General features: G+C 49.8%; 6 protein-coding genes across 6 annotated transcripts; 2 read left to right on the top strand and 4 right to left on the bottom strand.

Annotated features, from left to right (window-relative positions):
• Nucleotides 1–563: 563 nt before the first annotated feature.
• On the bottom strand, nt 564–1250 carry VFPPC_05729 (hypothetical protein; the record flags this gene model as incomplete). Its single annotated transcript, XM_018284875.1, has 3 exons — nt 564–627; nt 683–1041; nt 1158–1250. The coding sequence occupies 3 exons, from the start codon at nt 1248–1250 to the stop codon at nt 564–566; spliced, it is 516 nt and encodes a 171-aa protein (XP_018141773.1).
• Nucleotides 1251–2852: 1602 nt separating this feature from the next.
• VFPPC_13898 (hypothetical protein) lies at nt 2853–3977 on the top strand (the record flags this gene model as incomplete). Its single annotated transcript, XM_018291670.1, has 1 exon — nt 2853–3977. The coding sequence occupies one exon, from the start codon at nt 2853–2855 to the stop codon at nt 3975–3977; it is 1125 nt and encodes a 374-aa protein (XP_018141774.1).
• Nucleotides 3978–4624: 647 nt separating this feature from the next.
• On the bottom strand, nt 4625–9342 carry VFPPC_05730 (ABC multidrug transporter; the record flags this gene model as incomplete). Its single annotated transcript, XM_018284876.1, has 3 exons — nt 4625–6923; nt 6981–8707; nt 8923–9342. 3 exons carry the CDS (start codon nt 9340–9342, stop codon nt 4625–4627), a joined length of 4446 nt encoding a protein of 1481 aa, XP_018141775.1.
• Nucleotides 9343–13100: 3758 nt separating this feature from the next.
• On the bottom strand, nt 13101–13955 carry VFPPC_05732 (hypothetical protein; the record flags this gene model as incomplete). The annotated part of the gene is made up of 1 exon (XM_018284877.1): nt 13101–13955. The coding sequence occupies one exon, from the start codon at nt 13953–13955 to the stop codon at nt 13101–13103; it is 855 nt and encodes a 284-aa protein (XP_018141777.1).
• Nucleotides 13956–15205: 1250 nt separating this feature from the next.
• VFPPC_05733 (exosomal core protein CSL4) lies at nt 15206–15889 on the top strand (the record flags this gene model as incomplete). Its single annotated transcript, XM_018284878.1, has 2 exons — nt 15206–15661; nt 15719–15889. 2 exons carry the CDS (start codon nt 15206–15208, stop codon nt 15887–15889), a joined length of 627 nt encoding a protein of 208 aa, XP_018141778.1.
• A 672-nt stretch (nt 15890–16561) lies between these two features.
• VFPPC_05734 (hypothetical protein) lies at nt 16562–17743 on the bottom strand (the record flags this gene model as incomplete). Its single annotated transcript, XM_018284879.1, has 3 exons — nt 16562–16668; nt 16726–17447; nt 17532–17743. 3 exons carry the CDS (start codon nt 17741–17743, stop codon nt 16562–16564), a joined length of 1041 nt encoding a protein of 346 aa, XP_018141779.1.
• Nucleotides 17744–19443: the final 1700 nt, after the last annotated feature.

Below are 19443 nucleotides of genomic sequence, written 5' to 3' on the forward strand. Positions count from 1 at the left end.
GGGATGATAGAGATGAGTTGTGTATGCTAATGGTGAAGTGATGGATATTGAGGTTTAGGTTTGTCTACAGTGTGCATGACTGGTTGGTTCGAGCTGATGGAGGGGCGGAAAGGGAGGGGCCATCCATTGAGTGTGATTATGGGGTTGCCTGGGAAGCTGAGGATCAGCGGTATGAGCATCGAAACCTGTCAGCTCGATGAAATAAGTCTAAAATATGGTGGCTGCATTTGCTGGGTAATTAAAAAGGCCGGGAAAATTGATTCACATTATATCACGAGATCTGGCACCTGTAACAGTTCTTACAGTCACTTGTTTGACTGATCCATATGGCATTTCAATCTTTGGACACCACCAAGTCATGTCTAGTCTCAATTTGGAGAGCTCCTAAACGCAAATCAACTTGCAATAAAAACAACGCTGCTATGATTGTACACACAAAACCGTTCCACCGTGTACTCCGACAAGCCAAACTATGATAAACCAACACCCGTCCTGCCTGGCTCCAACCTCCAACTCACCACTGCCGTCCACACTCCCGTTTCCACCGCCGTCCCCTCGTAGGCTTATATCGAGAGATTGTAGGAATATTCGTCTTCCATGTTCTGACTAACCCAGAGAACCACCGAGCTGTGGAAATTAGTGTCTTGCTGTGGGAAGCGAAGATCCAGCGAGTGGAACATACCTGAATCCAACAAGTGCATTGCTAACCAAGTTCTCGATGCCCATTCCCAGCGCAGGCATAGAGACGCCAGGCACCACAAACTTGAGCACGAATACGGTCACACCGCCAGCCATGCCGCCCGCAAGAGCAGCAAAGCCCAGGAACAGCACCACCCGAGCTTTCCACGCAACCCCAGATCCGCTGTAGCTGAAGGAGTCGGCGCTGAGGCGTGTCTTCTCAACAGAGTTGATGATCAACATGCCGAGACTGGAGAAGACAAGGGGTAGCCAGTCAACAAACTTGACGTGGACGTTGGAGCCGTTGCGGGCGGATTTTGACCATACTGCCGAATCGAGCATGACGTAGAATGCGAGAGAGAACTGCCACGGATGTCGAGTTAGTCTGCGCCCTTCGGAACTCATGGATGAGTGCAGATATCTCTCCATATAGGAGAGCCGCCTCTGCACTATGATTAAGAGAGATGCCCATGACTTACCAGAGCACCCGCGGCGTAGACGCCGGTATTGCGAGCCCAGACGCTGTTGAGCCACTCGGGCTTGCGGAACTTCCACAGGCGTTCCTCCTCCATGATGGAAATACAGTTAAGTCGATGTGGTTCAAAAGCACGGGCTACAGCTTGACGGGTCGGAGTCGGTCGGCGGCTTGATCGAGCGAAGTGGTGATGCTGTTGATGGCTGGAGCTGTGGCTGGATGTCGTTGAGCTCAGCCAGATGACGAGGCACCAAACGTCACGGAGACGACAAGCGACATAGAAGTCACGTGAGGGGTTGGAGATTGGGCGTGGGTGGCTTCTTGTCGCAATTACAGCACCAATCACATTGTGTGCAAAGAATTATGAACATGAACAAAAGAACTGGATTCTAAAATAGCATGTCAAATACTGCACGCGATATTGACTCGTTGTAATGGATTTTAGTGTTGCGTCTGGTGCAGACTTTCGAAGTTGATGACTGCACCTTTACGCACCATGCTGTCTGGGTCACCGCAAGCATGTCGCACCACGGCGGCACAAATGATCAGCAAAAATGTATTTCCCCTGGTGAAACAAAAAAAAAAAAAAATAGAATTGAAGAACGCATCGGGTAATTCGGCCATTTGGATTAGCTTTTGCCATTTTTGAGGCTAGCTCGGCCGTGGCGAAGGGACCCCGTGTCGCTTGATACGAGGTTCGGTTGGCTTGCTGCAGTCGCATCGGCGCCGAACAGTTGGCGTAGTCCCTGCAGAAACGGAACGTTTATTTCAAGCCCAGTGCGGAGTAGTTGTATGTTTCTCATAAATGAAAAATTCGTGACAAATCGTAGAATGAGAAAATGGCAACCACTTCTTGCCATCATAGTAAGGTATTGAAATGATTTTCGTGCTATGGTTGTAGACAAAGAAATCTGGTCCATGTCTGAGGCTAGCAATGTAGTGAAGGTCTTGTGTTTGTCCAGTGTCCATGACTGGCTTCAAAGAGCCATTTTTGGTTCAAGTACATCGCCACATCTTACAGATGACAGCGAGGACTCTGCATATAAAACGGAATCAATGCGCTAGAGCGGTATCTGGCGAGATCTAGGAACTTTCCGCTCTGAGGAGCAATCTTCAAAAGGGATTCGCCGCTATTTTCTAAGTCAACTTCGGCTTGGCTCGTTGGCACGCCAGGGAATCAAAAAGCGGGGCGATTCACGTCAAGTCTCTCACTCGGTCCAATAATAGCACGCGAGCCTCACCATCCATCCACGAATTTCTGCTTTAGTCAAGTCATCTCACGGTGGTGGCAGAGGGACCGGTACGTACCTCCAGGGGGAGGCGTTCAGTTGACCAACGCACTTTGAGCGAGCGGCCAAGGACAACATTTGTCTTGTGCTGCAAAACCTGGCATCGCCCTGCCTTGTTCCAGCCCTTCCACTTCTTGTCTGGTCGACTTTCTTCCCATCCCATCGCCAAACCAGCGTCATCCTCCATCGCTGGCGCTGTTGCCGGCCGACATTCTTTTGCACAGCTTGTACGAGATACTATATTCTTTCGTCCGCTTCGATTCACTTCGCTTCGCTACATCCCGACGGATCATTCTGGCATTCGCTCTGCTTCGTGTCCACCCACTCCGCCTCGACCACCAAACCCTATCTACACCCACCCGACCGCTTCATTTGCATCACAAAGCCGTTCGCACATCCCATTGCCCATCATGAGGCCCACCAATTATCTTCCGGGGCCGTCGATGCTTCTCTCTGCCATCCTCTTAGTTGCCCCTGCGATGGGCCAGAAGGACGAGAAAGACACGAATTCCAAGCAGGATGAAACTCCTTCGTCAACGCCTTCAGCAAAGGACACTGGGAAGACGACAACGTCACCGACTCCGAGCAAAGAAACCAAGTCTACCGAGACTACCTCAGCTACGAAGCAGACCAAAGTCTCCATCTCGAACACCGGTTCTCTCGTGACCAAGGACCCTACCGGTAACCCAACGATCACGGGCGGCCCAGCCCAGACGACTGGTGGTGAACTGACGGGATTTCCTACGCTGACCGGCCCTGGAGTTATTCCAACCTACCCGCCCCCCAGCGTACCGCCAACGAAGAACGCGCCCTTTATGCAGCAGTCAAATCTACCTGACGGCACCGTTTTCATTGCCGTGGGGGCCATCCTCGGCGCGCTTGGACTGGCACTTCTTCTTTGGCGCAGCATAGTCAGTCTCATGCTTCATAGATCCGTTGCGCGTGCCGCCATGGCCCAGCACAATGGCGATAGCAAAGCCGGCTTCCCTGCTCCACCTGCTCCGTTCTACAAATACACCGATCACGCATCAACCATGTCTGTCGGTGGCGGCGGTGGTGCTACTTCTGCTGCATCCGCTGGTCGTGGCGTTCGCCGGACGAACCGTGGGCCAATTCCTTCATCGACTCCCAGTCAGTCCAACTTGTTCTTTTCCCCCACAGCCGGAGCTGGTGCATCATCAAACCGCGGGTCATCATTTTTGCCCTCCGGCTTCTATGCCGCCGGCACCAGCTCGCCCGGAGGTGGTAACCAGACGAACTCGATCAATCTGTCCAACCTTCGCCCGGACTCGCGAGGCCACTATGCCAACGCTTCCCGAAACACCATGGATATTTCACCCCCCGATTCTCCACGCGTCGCTGCACGTCGGGACATGAGCAGCAGCTCCTTGAATGTCAGCCTCGCACCAGGCCAGCGTGCCCCCAGTGCCTATCTCGACGACTTGTTAACAGACGATCCAAATGCGTTCCCGCCTCCTCAAATGCCACCCTCCGCTGGACCCCGCCGTTCTGGCAGCCCAGCTAATCGCTTCTAAAATTGTCTCTGTCGGAAATGTTCTGCTTCGCGGCTAGGGGGCGTCGAGGGCTGAGGCGTTACTTGGATAAGCAGCGTGTTTACTTTATGTTTTGGATCTGTCAAATTACGGCGTTATAGGGCAGATGTTATTACTATCATATGAAGGATTGTCGCGCATTTACCAATCTACTAATACGGGGTTTGGGGGGGTTGAGGTAGTTGACTAGGGATGAAATGAGATTGCTGGAAAGAAATCAAACGAGTGAGAACAGCGCGATGGAACAACTTTGGTTGATCTGGCAATTGTAAAGTGGTCTGGTCTGCATGGCATTAGAAATGGAGTCCAAGTCTGATAACAGCGCATTACAATGTCTTTTATTTTAGTCTATGCTTTTGAATAGTACATATTATTCGTTTTCGACATACATAGTCGGTATGGCTCGGCACATCAACTTACTGTAGCTCATTAGTAAGGGTACATCATATTTTGCTCGAGTCAATTTATATCCGAGTCTAGTAAAATGGTATCGTGTGCTTGCGCCAAAGACAACTATATACAATTAATTTTCTGCGCCGCTGTGCATATGCTAAATGCTCCGCTTATGTTCATGTCTAAATGTAAATGTCCCAGCCCCTTTTGAGATTATTTGGTATATAGCATCAAGGCTAGTTGCTTGGTCCTGCATCCAACGCAGCCAAACCATCCTTAGCCCCCTGAATATCCTCCATTCGAATACCGCTTCTGTCACACATACTTCTAAAGATTCCGCCTTGCTGCCAAAGTGCAAGAGGGGTTTCCATCTCTGCGATCTGACCCGCGTCCATGACGCAAATGCGGTCGTACCCAATGATGGTGCGGAGACGGTGAGCAATACATAGAAGGGTCTTGCCCTTGAAACCGGTTGCCATGGTATTTTGGATCTTGTCGTCAGTCTCCATGTCCACAGACGAAGTGGCTTCATCGCAAACGATGATTTGAGAGCCGCGGACGAGCGCGCGAGCTAGAGCCATGAGTTGACGTTGACCGAGAGAGAAGTTGAGGCCATCTTCTTCAACAACAGTGTCGAGATGAAGTCGGGATGGATCGGTCTTGCGGTCATCCATTGATGCGTCGGCGGGAACGAGATCGGCTTGACGAAGGGCTGACCATAACTCTAGGTCGGTATGCTCACTGAAGGGGTCGAGATTGCTGCGGATGGTGCCGTGGAAGAGAGTTGGATCCTGTGGGATAATGGCAAGACGAGAACGAAGGTCGTAAAGACCAATTGTGGAGATATTGATGCCGTCGACGGTGATGCTGCCGGCAGAAATTTCGACAAGGCGGAATAGGGTGCTCATGATGGAGCTCTTTCCCGCTCCCGTTCTACCAACGATACCGATACGCTCTCCACCGCGGATGTGCATGGACAGCCCTTGTAGGACCAGTGGAAGGTTCTCGCGATATCTCATCTCGACGTTATTAAAGATAATTTCACCCTTCTCTGGCCAGCTCTCACGTACGTCAACGGTATGTAGAGGGGCTTCTTCTTCGAGCTGCGAGCCATAGTACTGCAAGCGCTCCACAGCGTTCATTCCGTTTTCCACCTCGGCCAGCTGTCGAATAGAGAACTGAAGCATTTGAACAATTGAGAGAATGTAGCTGAGCACAAGACCACCAATGGATGGATTGACGCTGAATCGCGAGGTCACAACCAGGATGCCCACGGTGAATACTAGCGCATTGCCGACCATGTCCAAACGAACAGATAACCATCTCTGATTCGAAAAAGTGAGATAGTACGCACCGTTCATCTCATTGATCGAACTCCGAAGCTCATTGATGAATCGGGTCTTGAGACCATACGCTCTGATAGATGCTACTCCGCTGAGACCTTCGCCGAATTTTGCAAAGACGTTGGATCGCAATACTGATTCAAATCGCTTTACTTCTCGGGCCGATGCCCTGTAGTATGATGCGGACAAGATGAACAGGCAGTAAAGGGGAACCAAGGCGATGGCAAACCAGTGGAAGTAGGCGATGATGAGGGCAAAAACAGCCGTAACCATGGCTAGTGTAAAAAAGTACATTCGGATAGCGTCTGTTAGATTGTTGTCCATGACATCCACATCCCGGGAAAAGCGATTCGTGATGCGGCCGAGGGGTGTGGTATCGAAGAAGGACATTGGGGCGCGCAGTACACGTTGAACGGCGTCGCGCAACATGACTTTGCTGGAGTTCGTTCCCAGTATTGATAGCGTTACGGAAAAGATGAACATGAGAAGAGCTTGGACAACACCAAGTGCAGCATAGATGCCGATGTATTCGCCGGTAGAATAGCCGAATTTGTTTGATGTCCACCACGAAAGCCAAAGACCCGTTACGATGTTGGCGCCTTGCGAAATAATCAGAACAATAATGATGAATGGAGCATTCAGGATTGAACCAGACGCGCGCACATATGCCCCATAGACAGACCAGGGCACGCTTGATTCGGGTTTCTCTTCTTGCTGCATAAGAGCGGCTCCTTTCTTGTTCTTCTGGCGTTTCCTGCGCTCGTCTGCGAGGTCAACGGGAGCAACAGCTTGGGGTTCTTCCTCTTTTTCCTCTATGGCAGTGGTTTCCATGAGAGCTTGAAAACCCTTGTGATCCTTCATCAAATTGTTGAAAGTATCAATTGCCTGAATTTTGCCGCCATCCATCCATATAATTCTGTCACAACGGCTGAGGACCCAAAGTTGATGCGTGGCTAGGATGCGACACTTATCCTTCAGTAAGCCCAGGATCGCATTGTCGAAGATATGCCGCCCGACGTGTGCATCCACCGCACTAAGGGGATCATCCATGAGAATAACATCGGCATCAAAGTAGATGGCACGAGCAATGTTGAGACGCTGCTTTTGACCGCCGGAAATCGTGATGCCTCGTTCGCCGATTTCGGTCTGGTCACCGTTAGGAAGCATGTCCAAGTCAGCTTGGAGAGCGCATCTGTGCAGGTTAGCAAATGTAGGTAAATAAGGCGCACCGAAATTATGGATAACCTACGCTCTGATGACTTCACGGTACCAGTCACGATCCATGTCCTTTCCAAAGGTAATGTTGTTCTGAAGAGTAGTGTTCTGAATCCAAGCGTACTGAGGACAAAATGCTCGGGAAGCCCCAAAAACAATATCTCCGTTGGTTTTGCGCATATCTCCAGCTAAAGCAGCGAGAAGAGAACTTTTGCCGCTGCCGACGGTCCCAATGACGGCGACGAGCTCGTTTCGTTTGACCTCAAAGTTCAAATCTTGGAGTTTAAATGGCTCTCGCTCCTCGACCAATGTGCTTGCAGAGTCTTCTTCGGTGTTTCCTGTAGTAGTTTTAGGCTTCGAGGGTTTGGGTGCATTCTTAGGTTCCTTCGCAGTCTTCTTGTCTTTGCCTGGGCCAGCAATGTTGCCTTTATCAGGGTCCTGAGTAGCTGTTCTCTCCCAGGTGAACGCCGCATCAACCATCTCGACCGCGTTCGCCCCGTCTGGTCTATAAATGACATCTTCTTCTTGCTCCTCTTGCATCAAAAACTCTTCGATACGTTTCATGGACGACCACGCGTCGGTGACTTGACCCAAAACTAGGGGCAGTAAGTTAAGGGGTATGCGCAGACCATTGAACAGGGCCAAAGACGAGAAGACCTTGGCAGGTGCCAAATCGTGATTTGATAGCGAGTACACGATGAACGAGAGCATAGATGCAAAGATGGGCAATGACATGCTAACGGCATTGATGGCGTTTCGAATAGCCAGTAGGACTTGAATCGAGTAGATCTCCTTGGCGCGGAACTCGCCAAGACGGGCGATGAAGGCCTTTTCCCAACCAAAATACTTCACGAATCGCACAGATTGGAGAATCTCCTGAGTCAAAGAAACACGTTGATCAGTGATTTTGTTGATAGCTTTGCGTCGACGGAACAAAGTTTGGATAGCCTTTGTGAGCGCTGGGACACCAACAACGAGAAGGGCAAATCCCGCCAAGGCGCTGTATGTTAAGTTGACGAGCAGCAATACCAAGGTGATCAGACAAACAACGGGAGAGGTCCAGATCATATGGAAAAGGGCGGACGCCTGATCGATACGGTACGTGTCAACACTCATCAAGTTGACGATGCGTCCATTCGCCCAGCCGAGGCCATCCTGCTCAGGCATTCCCTTCTTTCCCTTCTTGCCCTTCTTCTTGGATTTGCCGCTCTTGTCGTCTGTAGTGCTCTCCTTACCCTTCTCCTTCTCATCAGCATCATCTGCTTCAGGCATCATCGAAGCTTTGGTGCCGCCTGCTTTTGCCCTGCCAGAAATGACCATGGCTTTCTCATAGATGAAGCCAATGAGAACACCTCTGCTCTGACCACCCATCATCATTCCCCTATAAATGAAGTGGCTCACACCGAATGCCTGAAAAATTTGCATGGCAGTGACGCCAATAGCGAGACCGATGCCATTTTTGATCGGCGGCGCAGGGCCTCCTTCAACGTTGGCGATGTACGCATCTGTGGCAAATTGGATGAGAAACCGGAGCGTAAATGGAGCGATGACCTGCAAAACGGCGGTAATGAGCGCACACAAACCACCTAACCAGAATTCAAATTTGAAGGTTTCGTGTAGTGCCCAGAACAGAGGGTTCTTTTCGCCGTTTTTGACACGACGGTAGAACGATTCTTTGACTTTTTGGGTGAGTGGTTCAACAGCTCGGTCCGGATTTACCTCCCAAATATCGCCTTTTTCCAGCTGTCGCTTGTAGCCAGTCTGTGAACAGTCGTTAGCCAAAACACATGACCAGGATGAGTGAGCAGGAGACATTTGGCAAGTCCCAGGCCATTGCCCGCCACGGGTAAGCTGGGATCCAATGCACCAACGGACTCGACACCAACTCAGCCGCATGTAAGAAATGTCTTAGGAGGGGAGTGTGTGGCACCGATCTGAATCATACAGGGAGGAACAATTGGGCAGTATGCACTTACAGTCATAAGAGGTGTCATCCATTGAAACGTCAACTTGCTGAAGAAGCCTGCGGTATACTCGCGTGACACAATTCGTTCCTTGGGAACAGCCGGAATTCCTCCCCATCGCAACGGGTTTATTTGTTTGTACCAAGGTTTGGCGGGTGGGGGTAGAACTGTTGAAGGCGCACCAGTAGCAACACTGGCATCAGTCGCAACGCTTTTTGTGACATTTAAACGGTTTCGATTTGACTCTTTCGTGACATCGCCTAATTCATGCTCTTCCTCTTCACGCTCAGCGCCCTTTTCGTCGATATGTAGCTCTTTGTCGTCAGAGTCGGAAGGAGAATCATGACGCTCCTCGCTGGTGGGTTGGACTGATGCCGCTGCAGGGTCCGGAGATTTGAGCTCCAGCTCTTTACTCTCCGGCGGCTCAGCCATTTCCAAAGAGAAATGACGAGGCCGATATTTTGCTTGCAATCTGTAGTCAGAAGGCAGGCAAACTGGTCCGTGAGAAATATTGGACTCTCTTTAATTGAGAACAGACTTTCCAAAGAGAAAAAGAGAGGGAAGCCAAAAAGGAAAAAATAAAGACTGACTAGCAAGTTGGATCGGACCTCGGGGTTGAGGTTGCGCGACACCGACTTGCTGCTGAGAAATGATGGATAGGTAGTGGAGCCACTTGACTTGACTTGAGCGTTTGCGATCGCTCCTTCCTGGTGGATTATGAGATGGTTTGCGTTTGGAGAGGCTAAGATCTGGATCGATTCAGTCGCCACTGGGGGAAAGAGCAACCAGGCCGCAATTCGTAGAAAGATGGGCGATGCGGACTTCTGGGCAAAAAACCTTGACGTCTAGTGTACCAGACTGGTTTTGGGTCGTTTCTCTTCGTAATCAAAGTCCGCAAAACCTCGAACAATCAAGTCCACCCAGCCCTCCGCAACTCAGGAGAGTAGACGAACAAGAAAGTGGGATGGATCATGGGATATCGCGCCAGTTTTATTATCAACATACCTTTTCCCCGTCTTCATCACCGACACGGGACCATTTGGGCAGTCGTTTCGAATGGGCGCATTTTGACAAGGGTGAGCAATCAATGACAGCAGGACTAACACTACTGAAGCAGGTCGGAGAGACGCCTCAACCCCGAGCTACAGCTGTTTTGGGGCGGATTTGGGCTTTTCAAGGAACATTGAATCGTTAGAGCGGTTTAGCGATGGTCCGGGAGGTCGAGCCGGACCAACGTCCTTGTGGACCGCCATGACTTCGTCGACTACTGGCAGGCTCCAATCGATCTCTGGGCATTTTTTCATTGCCAGCCAGGTCTATTGTGATTATGATATGTTTCCGCAACTGGTTGAAGAGACAATCGGCTCCACAAAAGACCATGTGGGGAGTGTTGACGCCTCCTGTCCACCAGACAGCCATGCATTGTGAAATGGAAGAGGCGCTTGCTAACTCCATCTCCAGACATAAAGTCCCTATCGAGCTCCCTGGCAAACAACGGACATATACCTCAAAACTCAGCATAAAAGATGATATAGCAAATAAGTGCAATAGCCACGGCTAGTATTCAACAAATACGACACATCATTACACAACATGGCCATGGAAGGGCGATCTGTTCCTTCGACCTGGCAGACACCGTTCCAACTCGATAACTCCGGTCATCCCCATCCTTGACCTGGGCGGCGGGTCTCGTCGGTGCCGGACCGGCACCATCTTTAGCGGACGATGGCCACATGCAGTCATTGCAGTTGACCTTCACTGACAACCAACGCCAACTGTTCTGATGTCCCCATCATGCCAGCGGCTGGCGTACCCGCTGGCGAACCCGCAGCTGTCACCCAAGTACTTCCATGTCAGTTCAAGTCTAGTCCATGGAATTTTGTAAAGACAACCAGCACCAATTGAGAAAGAAATAGCACCAAAGCCACCCTCCACCACGCACTAGGCGATCTCAACAGCTCCCAAGTGCAGCATAGCAAATGCCACCTTAGTGGAGCGACACGGCAAAAGGCTATTTGTGATGACAAACCAACTCCGACCGCGCGCGTCGAATCGAGGCATCATTTTGCTGTAATCGTTGGGGCAGATGGTAATTTGGCGGACAGCTTCCGGAGCACTTGCATACACCTTGCATGGACTTCTGCATCCGTGCTTGATCTAAACGGGTTCCGGGTCTTTGCGAAAGCGAAAGCCGGTCTTGTTCTCAACCCACCATGAACCGTAAGCCAACCTAGAATTCGGGACAATTATTGAGAGACAAGCTCAGCTTGTAAATTCTCAAACATAGGATTCAACAATTTTATCTGCAGTTTAATCCACGCATATCAGACCCCTACTTGTATCTCCGTTTCGCAGCAGCATGCAACTCTGTTCGACAGAATGTAGCCAATTTGGGCTCTATCCCGCTGGTCGTATACGCTGTGTGGCTAAGGGCCGTCAGTGGTTCTGTATGACTCTTAAATCTGTTGCGACTGTGCAGATTCATTCGCCTCAAAATGCATCCCCAGGCCCTCCCATACACCCCCGTTGTCTTGTGTTGTGTTGCCCATCGAGTTCTGTCACTCAGGAAAATGTTGTGAGCATGAGGGTTAATCATGACTTCTCTGCGTAGACCGCAAATACTTGTACATCACTTTTTGTGCCTTTTTGCTATGAAAACCTTGCAACACTTTTCTCTTCCGGGTTTTACTCCATTCCTCCCTGTAGCGGCCTTGTGCATGAACATATCATCACCATTGCGAAACGGGTTTGAAGATCCGGTTCGTCGGACACGGGATTCATGTCCCCGGTAAGCTGACAACCTGTAATGCCAAAGATTCCGCATATCAAGCTGGATTAAAATACCATATCGTAAATACGAGAACAAATTTACGATTTATAATTCAGGCATCGGGCTATTCAACTGACGTCGGTCCCGGAAGAGTATCCGAAGGGGTTGTTTGCCGATCCTGGGACATGACGCCGGAACATGCCGTCTCATGGAATTGTTACATCCAGCTAGCATTATCTTTGACAAACTTTCCGGAATTCTTCTCATAATAGCTCTATTGCTTAGGGCCTCGTGTATTCTTCGAGCTAGGCCTCTGTCAAACAAGCTACAGCAAGTCAAAAGAGGAAATAAACGGAATGTTGTTGCAGTTGGTTTGGTAGCTGCATCGTGGTAACCCCAAAGGCCAAGAGCTCATGCTATGGGTGACGAAACTGCCAGATGTCGCACCAGATAGGTTGAGATGTCAAGGATTACTCTCAACATTAAAAGGTCAGAAGAAAGACAACAACTTGTTGGACACCATTCTTTCAGTTGCCCCCAAGATTTGAGTGTTTGTCCGTCACACAAGCGGCTACCCTACATCGGCGGGCGTATTCTGAGGCGATCGTAAGAAGCGATCAACAGGGAGAGGATGCGTGTGCAAAAGAAAGCAGAATGAATACAACGAGGGACAAATCGTCATTGACAACCGTATAAACTCAAAGAGGCGACCAGACGTGCCGCGTATGAGCAGGGTTATCCCCGTTGGCACATTGTTTGTTCTTAGATTGGGAAGATGGCAGGGATTGAAGCCCCTGAACACGACTATCTCAAGCGCAGATTTATTATCGTCATTCTGTCCGTTGCTCCCTATACATTGAGAAGAACATGAGGACCAAGATAGTGGAAAGGTCCGTAAAGGTCAAATACTGGCAAGGTGACATGCTAGAGTCCTTAACGAGAATAGCTCGTCGCCCTGTTGGTGTACTCCTCCTCGTCGGTGGACTCGATTCGGTCATCTTGCCAATGCGATTCCGGCGGTTACTAATCTCTTGTCCAGTCCAAACGTAATGCTTCATCCAAACTCCTCGGCCTAAATGCACCGACAATCATCTTGCCCTAAGCGACTCCGTTAAATATCACCTCCGTCGACAAATAGCATGAAAACGTGGCGGTATGGGGGAGAGCTCCAGAGACGCGGAGCCAACCGTGAGTAAATGTTGCCCTGGTCTAACTAGCTTTACTGAAACTGAGACCGCTGGCTCCTGGGTGCAACTGTGCCTCTGTTGAGGAATGGACCCTTCATCTCGCCTCAGCATAAAGCAATGCGTTTACAGATCTTGCTGAGCAACAAAGGTAATAGCGCCTTGGTTAACTAAGCCCGGTAGGTCGACGGTGACGATGCGTTGGTTGGCGCAATGCTGGATACAAAATGCTGTTGTCATTTGGATCCAGTGGAGGAAGGATCCCATTCGAATTGACGAATTGCGTAGTTGCTAAATGGTTGAAGAACAATGCCTTCAGAGTACACGTCTCGTCCTTGGTTGCATTCTGCAAGGCGCGAGAGTTTGTTCAGCACAATGAATTCCATCTTCAGCTTGATGGTGTAAACAACCGGCTTATACGTTGTTTGGATCTGGAATTGGTCCAAATATTGCGTGAGAAGTAGACTAATGTCCAACATCACAACCAATGTATTGACAATGATCAGGTGTCTGATGACCATCCGCTTCATAACCTTTCTGCTTTCGAAGATGGGCTTAAGTCCATGAGCTGCTTCCCAGATATAAAGACCGGAGATAATGCATTCTTGAATAAAGAAGCCAGCGAGCTGGATCCGTTCATAGATTTCGAAAGCATCCAGGTATCGATCGGAATCTAGTGTATTGCTGCCAAGAAACAAGACGGTGACGGGGATGTGAAGGATGCAAAAGTTAATAAGGATCATAACCAGCACCCAGCGGGTCTTTGCACTGTCGGTTATGATAAGATGCAAACGGGAGTAGAGGACAACGGACTGGCCCGTAACCATGCCATACCACCCGACACATGTAAGGACAGCCAGGGGCAAGTTAGGACCGAGACTGTAGTAGCGAAGCAGCACCACTATTGAGTGAACCAGAATTCCCAAGGTTGCTGTCAACATGCTCCAGAAATACAGGTTACCGAACCGCTTGAACCGATAGAGAAGCGAGATGAGGATCTCGATGCTGTTGTAACTGGCGACTGCAAAGAATCCTGCAATAACCATGTTCATGGGCAAAGGGGCCGTGATAGGACCTGTTTCGCCTGCCATCCTGGTTGTTGTCGGAGTTAAACGGAAGCGTCCAAGTTGATCATGACGAACCAAGCAGTCGATAACTAACCAGGAATACGCAAAGAATCACATTTGTAGGTGATGGAAGAGTGATACATTGACATGGCTACGCGGCCGTAGCGTTTTGTATTTTACAAAGATGCCAAAGCTTTCCAGGTGGCGTCTTTCAACTGCCGATTAAGAAAATGGCAAATGCAAGGCGCGCGGAGGGCTCGCCGAGACGTTGCGGTTTGGTAAGGCCCATCTTAATGGGTTGGTGTCATTCATCGTGGGAACCAGCAACGTCAAGCTTGGGTGGCTTCGTCCGAACAGCACGGCAGAGAGGATGACAGGTCGGCACTTCCGATGTGAGCGACTATTAACTCTCTCCAACAAGGCAGTCTTCGTGACTGTTGAACGAAGAGCTGGCTGGTGTGGATGAATCCCAATTTCGAGGTCTGTGACATGTAGATTGTGGCACAAGGCTTGCCTTGGCAGTGGTGTGCCCTGCCTGCGATCTGCAACAGTCCGTCCCTAATCTGGCCAAAGCGGGCGAATACCCTGTCATTGGGTCTGGGGTTTGAGTAATATGGTCGCCGTTGGCGAGGAATGACGGTGCTCATCCTGAATTGACTCTGCTTGGAAACCAACGGCTGTGCGGGGACAATATCACGGCAGTCGTAGATATATATTGTATATGGACAGCCAAGTATGTAGTGACATACTATCACACATGACTAGCCTTTTATGTCATCAGTGATAAAAAAGCTTGTTTCATTTTGTAGGGCGAAAGCGTCTGGTTGCAGGGATTTCGCATGGGGGAAAGTGACGCTCGGTCGAACCATTCTTGTTGCCTGGCCGGGTTGATAGGGAAGGTAACGATGCTATCAACGTGACTAGATGCCCGTCTGGTGGATTTGGTGATTTGAGTTGCAGCTAAAATGAGACGATTTTGGTCTGCCTCTGATGGCCAATTTAAGTCTGTGATTGAATGTAGGTTCAAATGCTGTCAATTTTCGAGTTGCAACAGGACATGGAGCTCAGCTCACCCACCAGTCAAGATTGATGATCTGCCTCCGGTGGGTCGTACCTGCCGTGTGCAACCGTGCTTGGTGCCCCACCATGAACCACAGATTTCTCGACTGCCATCTCCGAAGCTTCATTCTGCAAGATACTCACGGGAATTCGCATGCCACCATTCCGCGCAGGCCGCCTTCACGCTTCTCGCATCCAAGACGCAGGCTGCAACAATGGCTGTAGAAGAATTACCTTCCGTCGCAACACCAGGAAAGGTTCTCGGCCCGACCTCAAAATACATCTCTGGCCTAGGCACACATATCCACGAGGGGAACGTCGTGTCCTCCCTTCTCGGCAAAGTCGACGTGACAACGCCTGCCAAGGCTCCCGGACCTGCGAAACGACTAAACAAGATTACAGCTCCCGCACCCGAAGAGCTCCCAACCATTTCCGTGGCGAGACACGGCCGCAAACGCGAGATCCTGCCTGACGTGAATAATGTCGTCTTGGCACGTGTGGTGCGACTGATGCCGAAGCAAGCCATTGTTGTAATTCAGCAAGTCGGCAACACCGTTCTCCAGACGGAATGGCAGGGCGTCATTCGCGTACAAGACGTTAGGGCCACGGAAAAGGATAAAGTCAAGATTTATGAATCATTTAAACCCGGCGATATTGTCAAAGCACAAGTGGTTAGTGCCTTTGACCTGTGTTGCCAGTAGCGCGTTGTCACTGACATTTACATGCAGATATCTCTTGGAGACCAAGCGAATTACTACTTGTCGACAGCAGCGAACGAGCTTGGAGTTATTATGGCCACGAGCGAGGCTGGAAATGACATGGTGCCTGTGAGCTGGAAGGAGTTTAAGGACCCAGAGACAGGATTAAGCGAGCTGAGGAAAGTGGCTAAGCCTACTTGAGGCAGTTACGAGCAGATGGATATTGGGTTTCATTTGATACCTTGATGAGGCTTCATGCTGTGTCCTCTGTGACAACATCCAGCTTCCGAAGCACAGATGTGATGCCATGTGAAGGGCCAACACTGTGAGCGGCTTTGACCTGGGTCAGAGACTATGTCGCCGTGGAAACTGTTCAGGAACCGCACAAGACCGTTTCGGAACAGAAAAGATGGATCGGGACCGCGACTCCATGAGTGTGATCTTCCTTGCCAGCGATGAACCAGCGGATTTGCGGTCTCTAGGACTCTGGTCGCCAGGTCAACTGATGCTGTTCAGTTGACTCAACAACATATATAGACAATATACCCCGGCTACATAAGCCACACATTTACTACCGACTGGTTGCATTCTGCTATAACCGTCTAGCATAACGTCACACTTGAAGATTCTCTTGATGTAGTCTCAGTCGTGGAAAGTGAGTAACGCCCTTACTCCAGCGGCGACACACCAACGCTCATTACCAACAAAGCAACTTCGAAACGTGTAAATTAAGGGAACAATTCTAACAAGTTTAACTGCTGGCTCGTTCCAAACTCGAATAAAACATCTGCAGATATAGAAGCCAACATTGGCGTCGAACCGTCATCAAATGCCAAGTAGCTGACAACATATCAAAACACAATGAGCTGCACACTAGCTATGTGCAATGACGGCGGTGATGCCATCTAGCCCATCATCCTCGGTAACCTTGGGCATGCAAATCTCTCCCGAAACCTTTTTACCATCGCAAGTACCAGAACCTAACAACTCCTTGTCAGCATTAAAATCCAAGCTTTGAGTGTTTCAGTAGTACATACCCTTGGTGCACACCAAAAACGCAGTGAATCCAACATCACCACTTTGTCCAGCAGGGACAGAAAACGCCTTGGACCTGGTATCGCTCTTTTCTTCGGTAAACGAATTTGAAATGCTCGCCCCCAGACTTAGGATGTCTGCGATTCCAAAGTCAAAGTTTGTCCCATTCGTCCACGACTGCGATCTCTCAGCCGTGATAGTAATGGTTGTTCCACCGGAACCACCGTCTACGTCGTTCGCCACAACGGTTGTCTTCTCTGAAGGCTTGGTGTACTTATCTGTTGCATCACTGTCGGGTTTCCAGTCACCATCACATCGACCCTTGTCCTTGCGTGTCTGTAGATGAGGAGGCTTTATAGCCTGCCTTTTATGCTCCCCCTTCAGCAGGGATCTTGCATTGATGGGAGGACCTTCCTTGAGCGGCTTGATGACATTGCCGTCCTGGTCTTGAAGGTATACGCCGCCACCTCCGCCAGCACGACCTTCAAGGTATGCTCGATTGAAGCGGGAGGAGCGCTTAGATGCACCGGCTGCTTCACAGTCTCCAGAGCCGCAACAGAATTGGACCATGAATGTCTTGTCGAGGTTGACGGCTGCACAGGCTGCGTGCTTGAAGGAGCCGATGGGGTAGCCGCAGCCTTGGATGTCGGTGTCTGCCGGGGACTTGATGATTACGGAGCAGCCGTGGTCTGGCTCTTCGATGTTTATGAACGGGGCGTAGCCACTGGCTTTGTTAGTTATTTAATCATATGCTTGGTACTCCTTGAAGAAGAAAATGTGGGATGGGGTATAGTAAAGGTTTACGTACCCTCCCTTGGAGCCTGTGAAGCCTTGGCCTGGAAAGATGTCTTTGCTCTCGTAGACGACACAGTTGGGGTAGCCTGTGCCATCACTTGTAACGGAGACAGGGCACTTTTCGCACTTGTTATCTGTGCAGAAAGCGAAGGGATTGCCAGCTTGGACTCCCTGAAGATATGCCAAGGTGGCCGCGATGGCAACGGGAAGATGTTTGAGTGTCATGTTGGACAGAGCTGTATCAGAAGAAGGATGAGATAATAACTTGAGAGAAATATACTCTAATATGAAAGTAATGTCCTGATAATATTCAGACACTGGTAGGCTGGGATCCTCGGCATTCTTATACCCAGTCCAAGTAATGTGCAGCATCCGTAGACTATCATCAACCCTGTGTGATTTCATTCGCAACTCCAGCAGCACTGACACCAACAATAATACATCGTCATTTCGGCTTCTACCTCTAACACAGCACACTACCATGAACATCACCGGACCCATGCCTTCTCGTTCCAGGCACACGTCGCAGAATATCGTTCCCAAAGTCGGATAAGACCGCGGTTCGCCACGCAGAGACTTGTATATTCCTTCGAATCCTAATTTATACACTGCGCATTTGTATACTTACCTAACTCAGCCATATGCCGCGCGAAGTGGCTAGAAATGACGTGGGGATCGGGATTCCTTCCATGCTGATCGGCAGTATCCGGTGTAATTTGGTATATGCCGGGGCTCTTAGACTTCCCGCCAGCACAAGAGCCGGCCGATTTCCACACGGCGAGCGGTTGAAGACCCACCCTTATGACCGACTTGGACGGTGTTGTGTTGTTGGTTCGGTTGCTATATTTGTGTATGACAGAATGGCTGCTGACGGATCGGCAATTGAATCGTTCGTGAACGACAGGAACGAGCCAACAGATTGATGTACAGTTTTGCCTAAATTATTTGATTCAACGATGGTAGACTCCATTGAAGAAACTTTGAAAACCGGCCCGTAATCCATCGGCTGTTGGCGATAGTACTTTCAGGAGGATGGATTGACCTGAAAATAGGAGCGAGGTGATGATGTCACGACGGATTCAAGACAGGGTTTGTCAGTCGAAGAAGGCAAACGCCGATTGTACAACTCAAAGATGTTACGAATTCGAAGAGGGCAACTGGAGGAGCCTATGGGCAAAGTGTATATAAACAGTACGGAGGTCCTCCAAGAAAAGATCAATTCAAACTAGTAGCAAAACCTACAATCTCAAACATCTTGCTATCTTGATAACCTCGTTCCCTTCCTAAGTAGCCACCATGCATCTTGCAGCTCTCCTTGGCGCCGCTTCCATACTCCAGAGTGCCGCTCTGGTAGCCGCAGAGAAGCCCGGTTCTTGGTGCGTACTGATTGTTAATGACCACCTAGGTAGTCATCTGTTTATCTGACCGTATCCAGGGAGGTATTTGCATTTGACGGCCCTTGCCCGCCAAACATGAAAGACCCAAACACAATGCCAAGCAATAACCTTGTCACTACCGGTCATGACAGCAAAGAAACTGACATTAACTGTTCCCCTTGGTGGTACATCGATGACACGGATGACAAAGGTAAACTAAGGGACGGCAACACGTTTTACATCAGGGGATTTGAAGCTTTGGGCAAGCAGATTGAGGTTTACACAAAGACTTGCACCAAAGAGGACTTTGTTTCTAAACAAGTCAAGGATGGATGCTATGTGGTTCCTCAGGGTGTAAGTATTCCTTTTTCTTTTGACGGTTTGACAGCGTTACTGATTGGCATGGTAGCAAGCTATGCAGTATTTTAGTGTTCGGGACAAGGAGTAAGGGAGGCTTTGGCGAGAGGTCTCTTCGCAGAGCGGGTTTAGTTTACATATCGATATTGACTTGAATGCTGCACTTATGTTGAACATTTTGTCATTTCCGTA

This window comes from Pochonia chlamydosporia, chromosome 5 (genome assembly GCF_001653235.2).
Source record: "Pochonia chlamydosporia 170 chromosome 5, whole genome shotgun sequence".
NCBI lineage: Eukaryota > Fungi > Ascomycota > Sordariomycetes > Hypocreales > Clavicipitaceae > Pochonia > Pochonia chlamydosporia.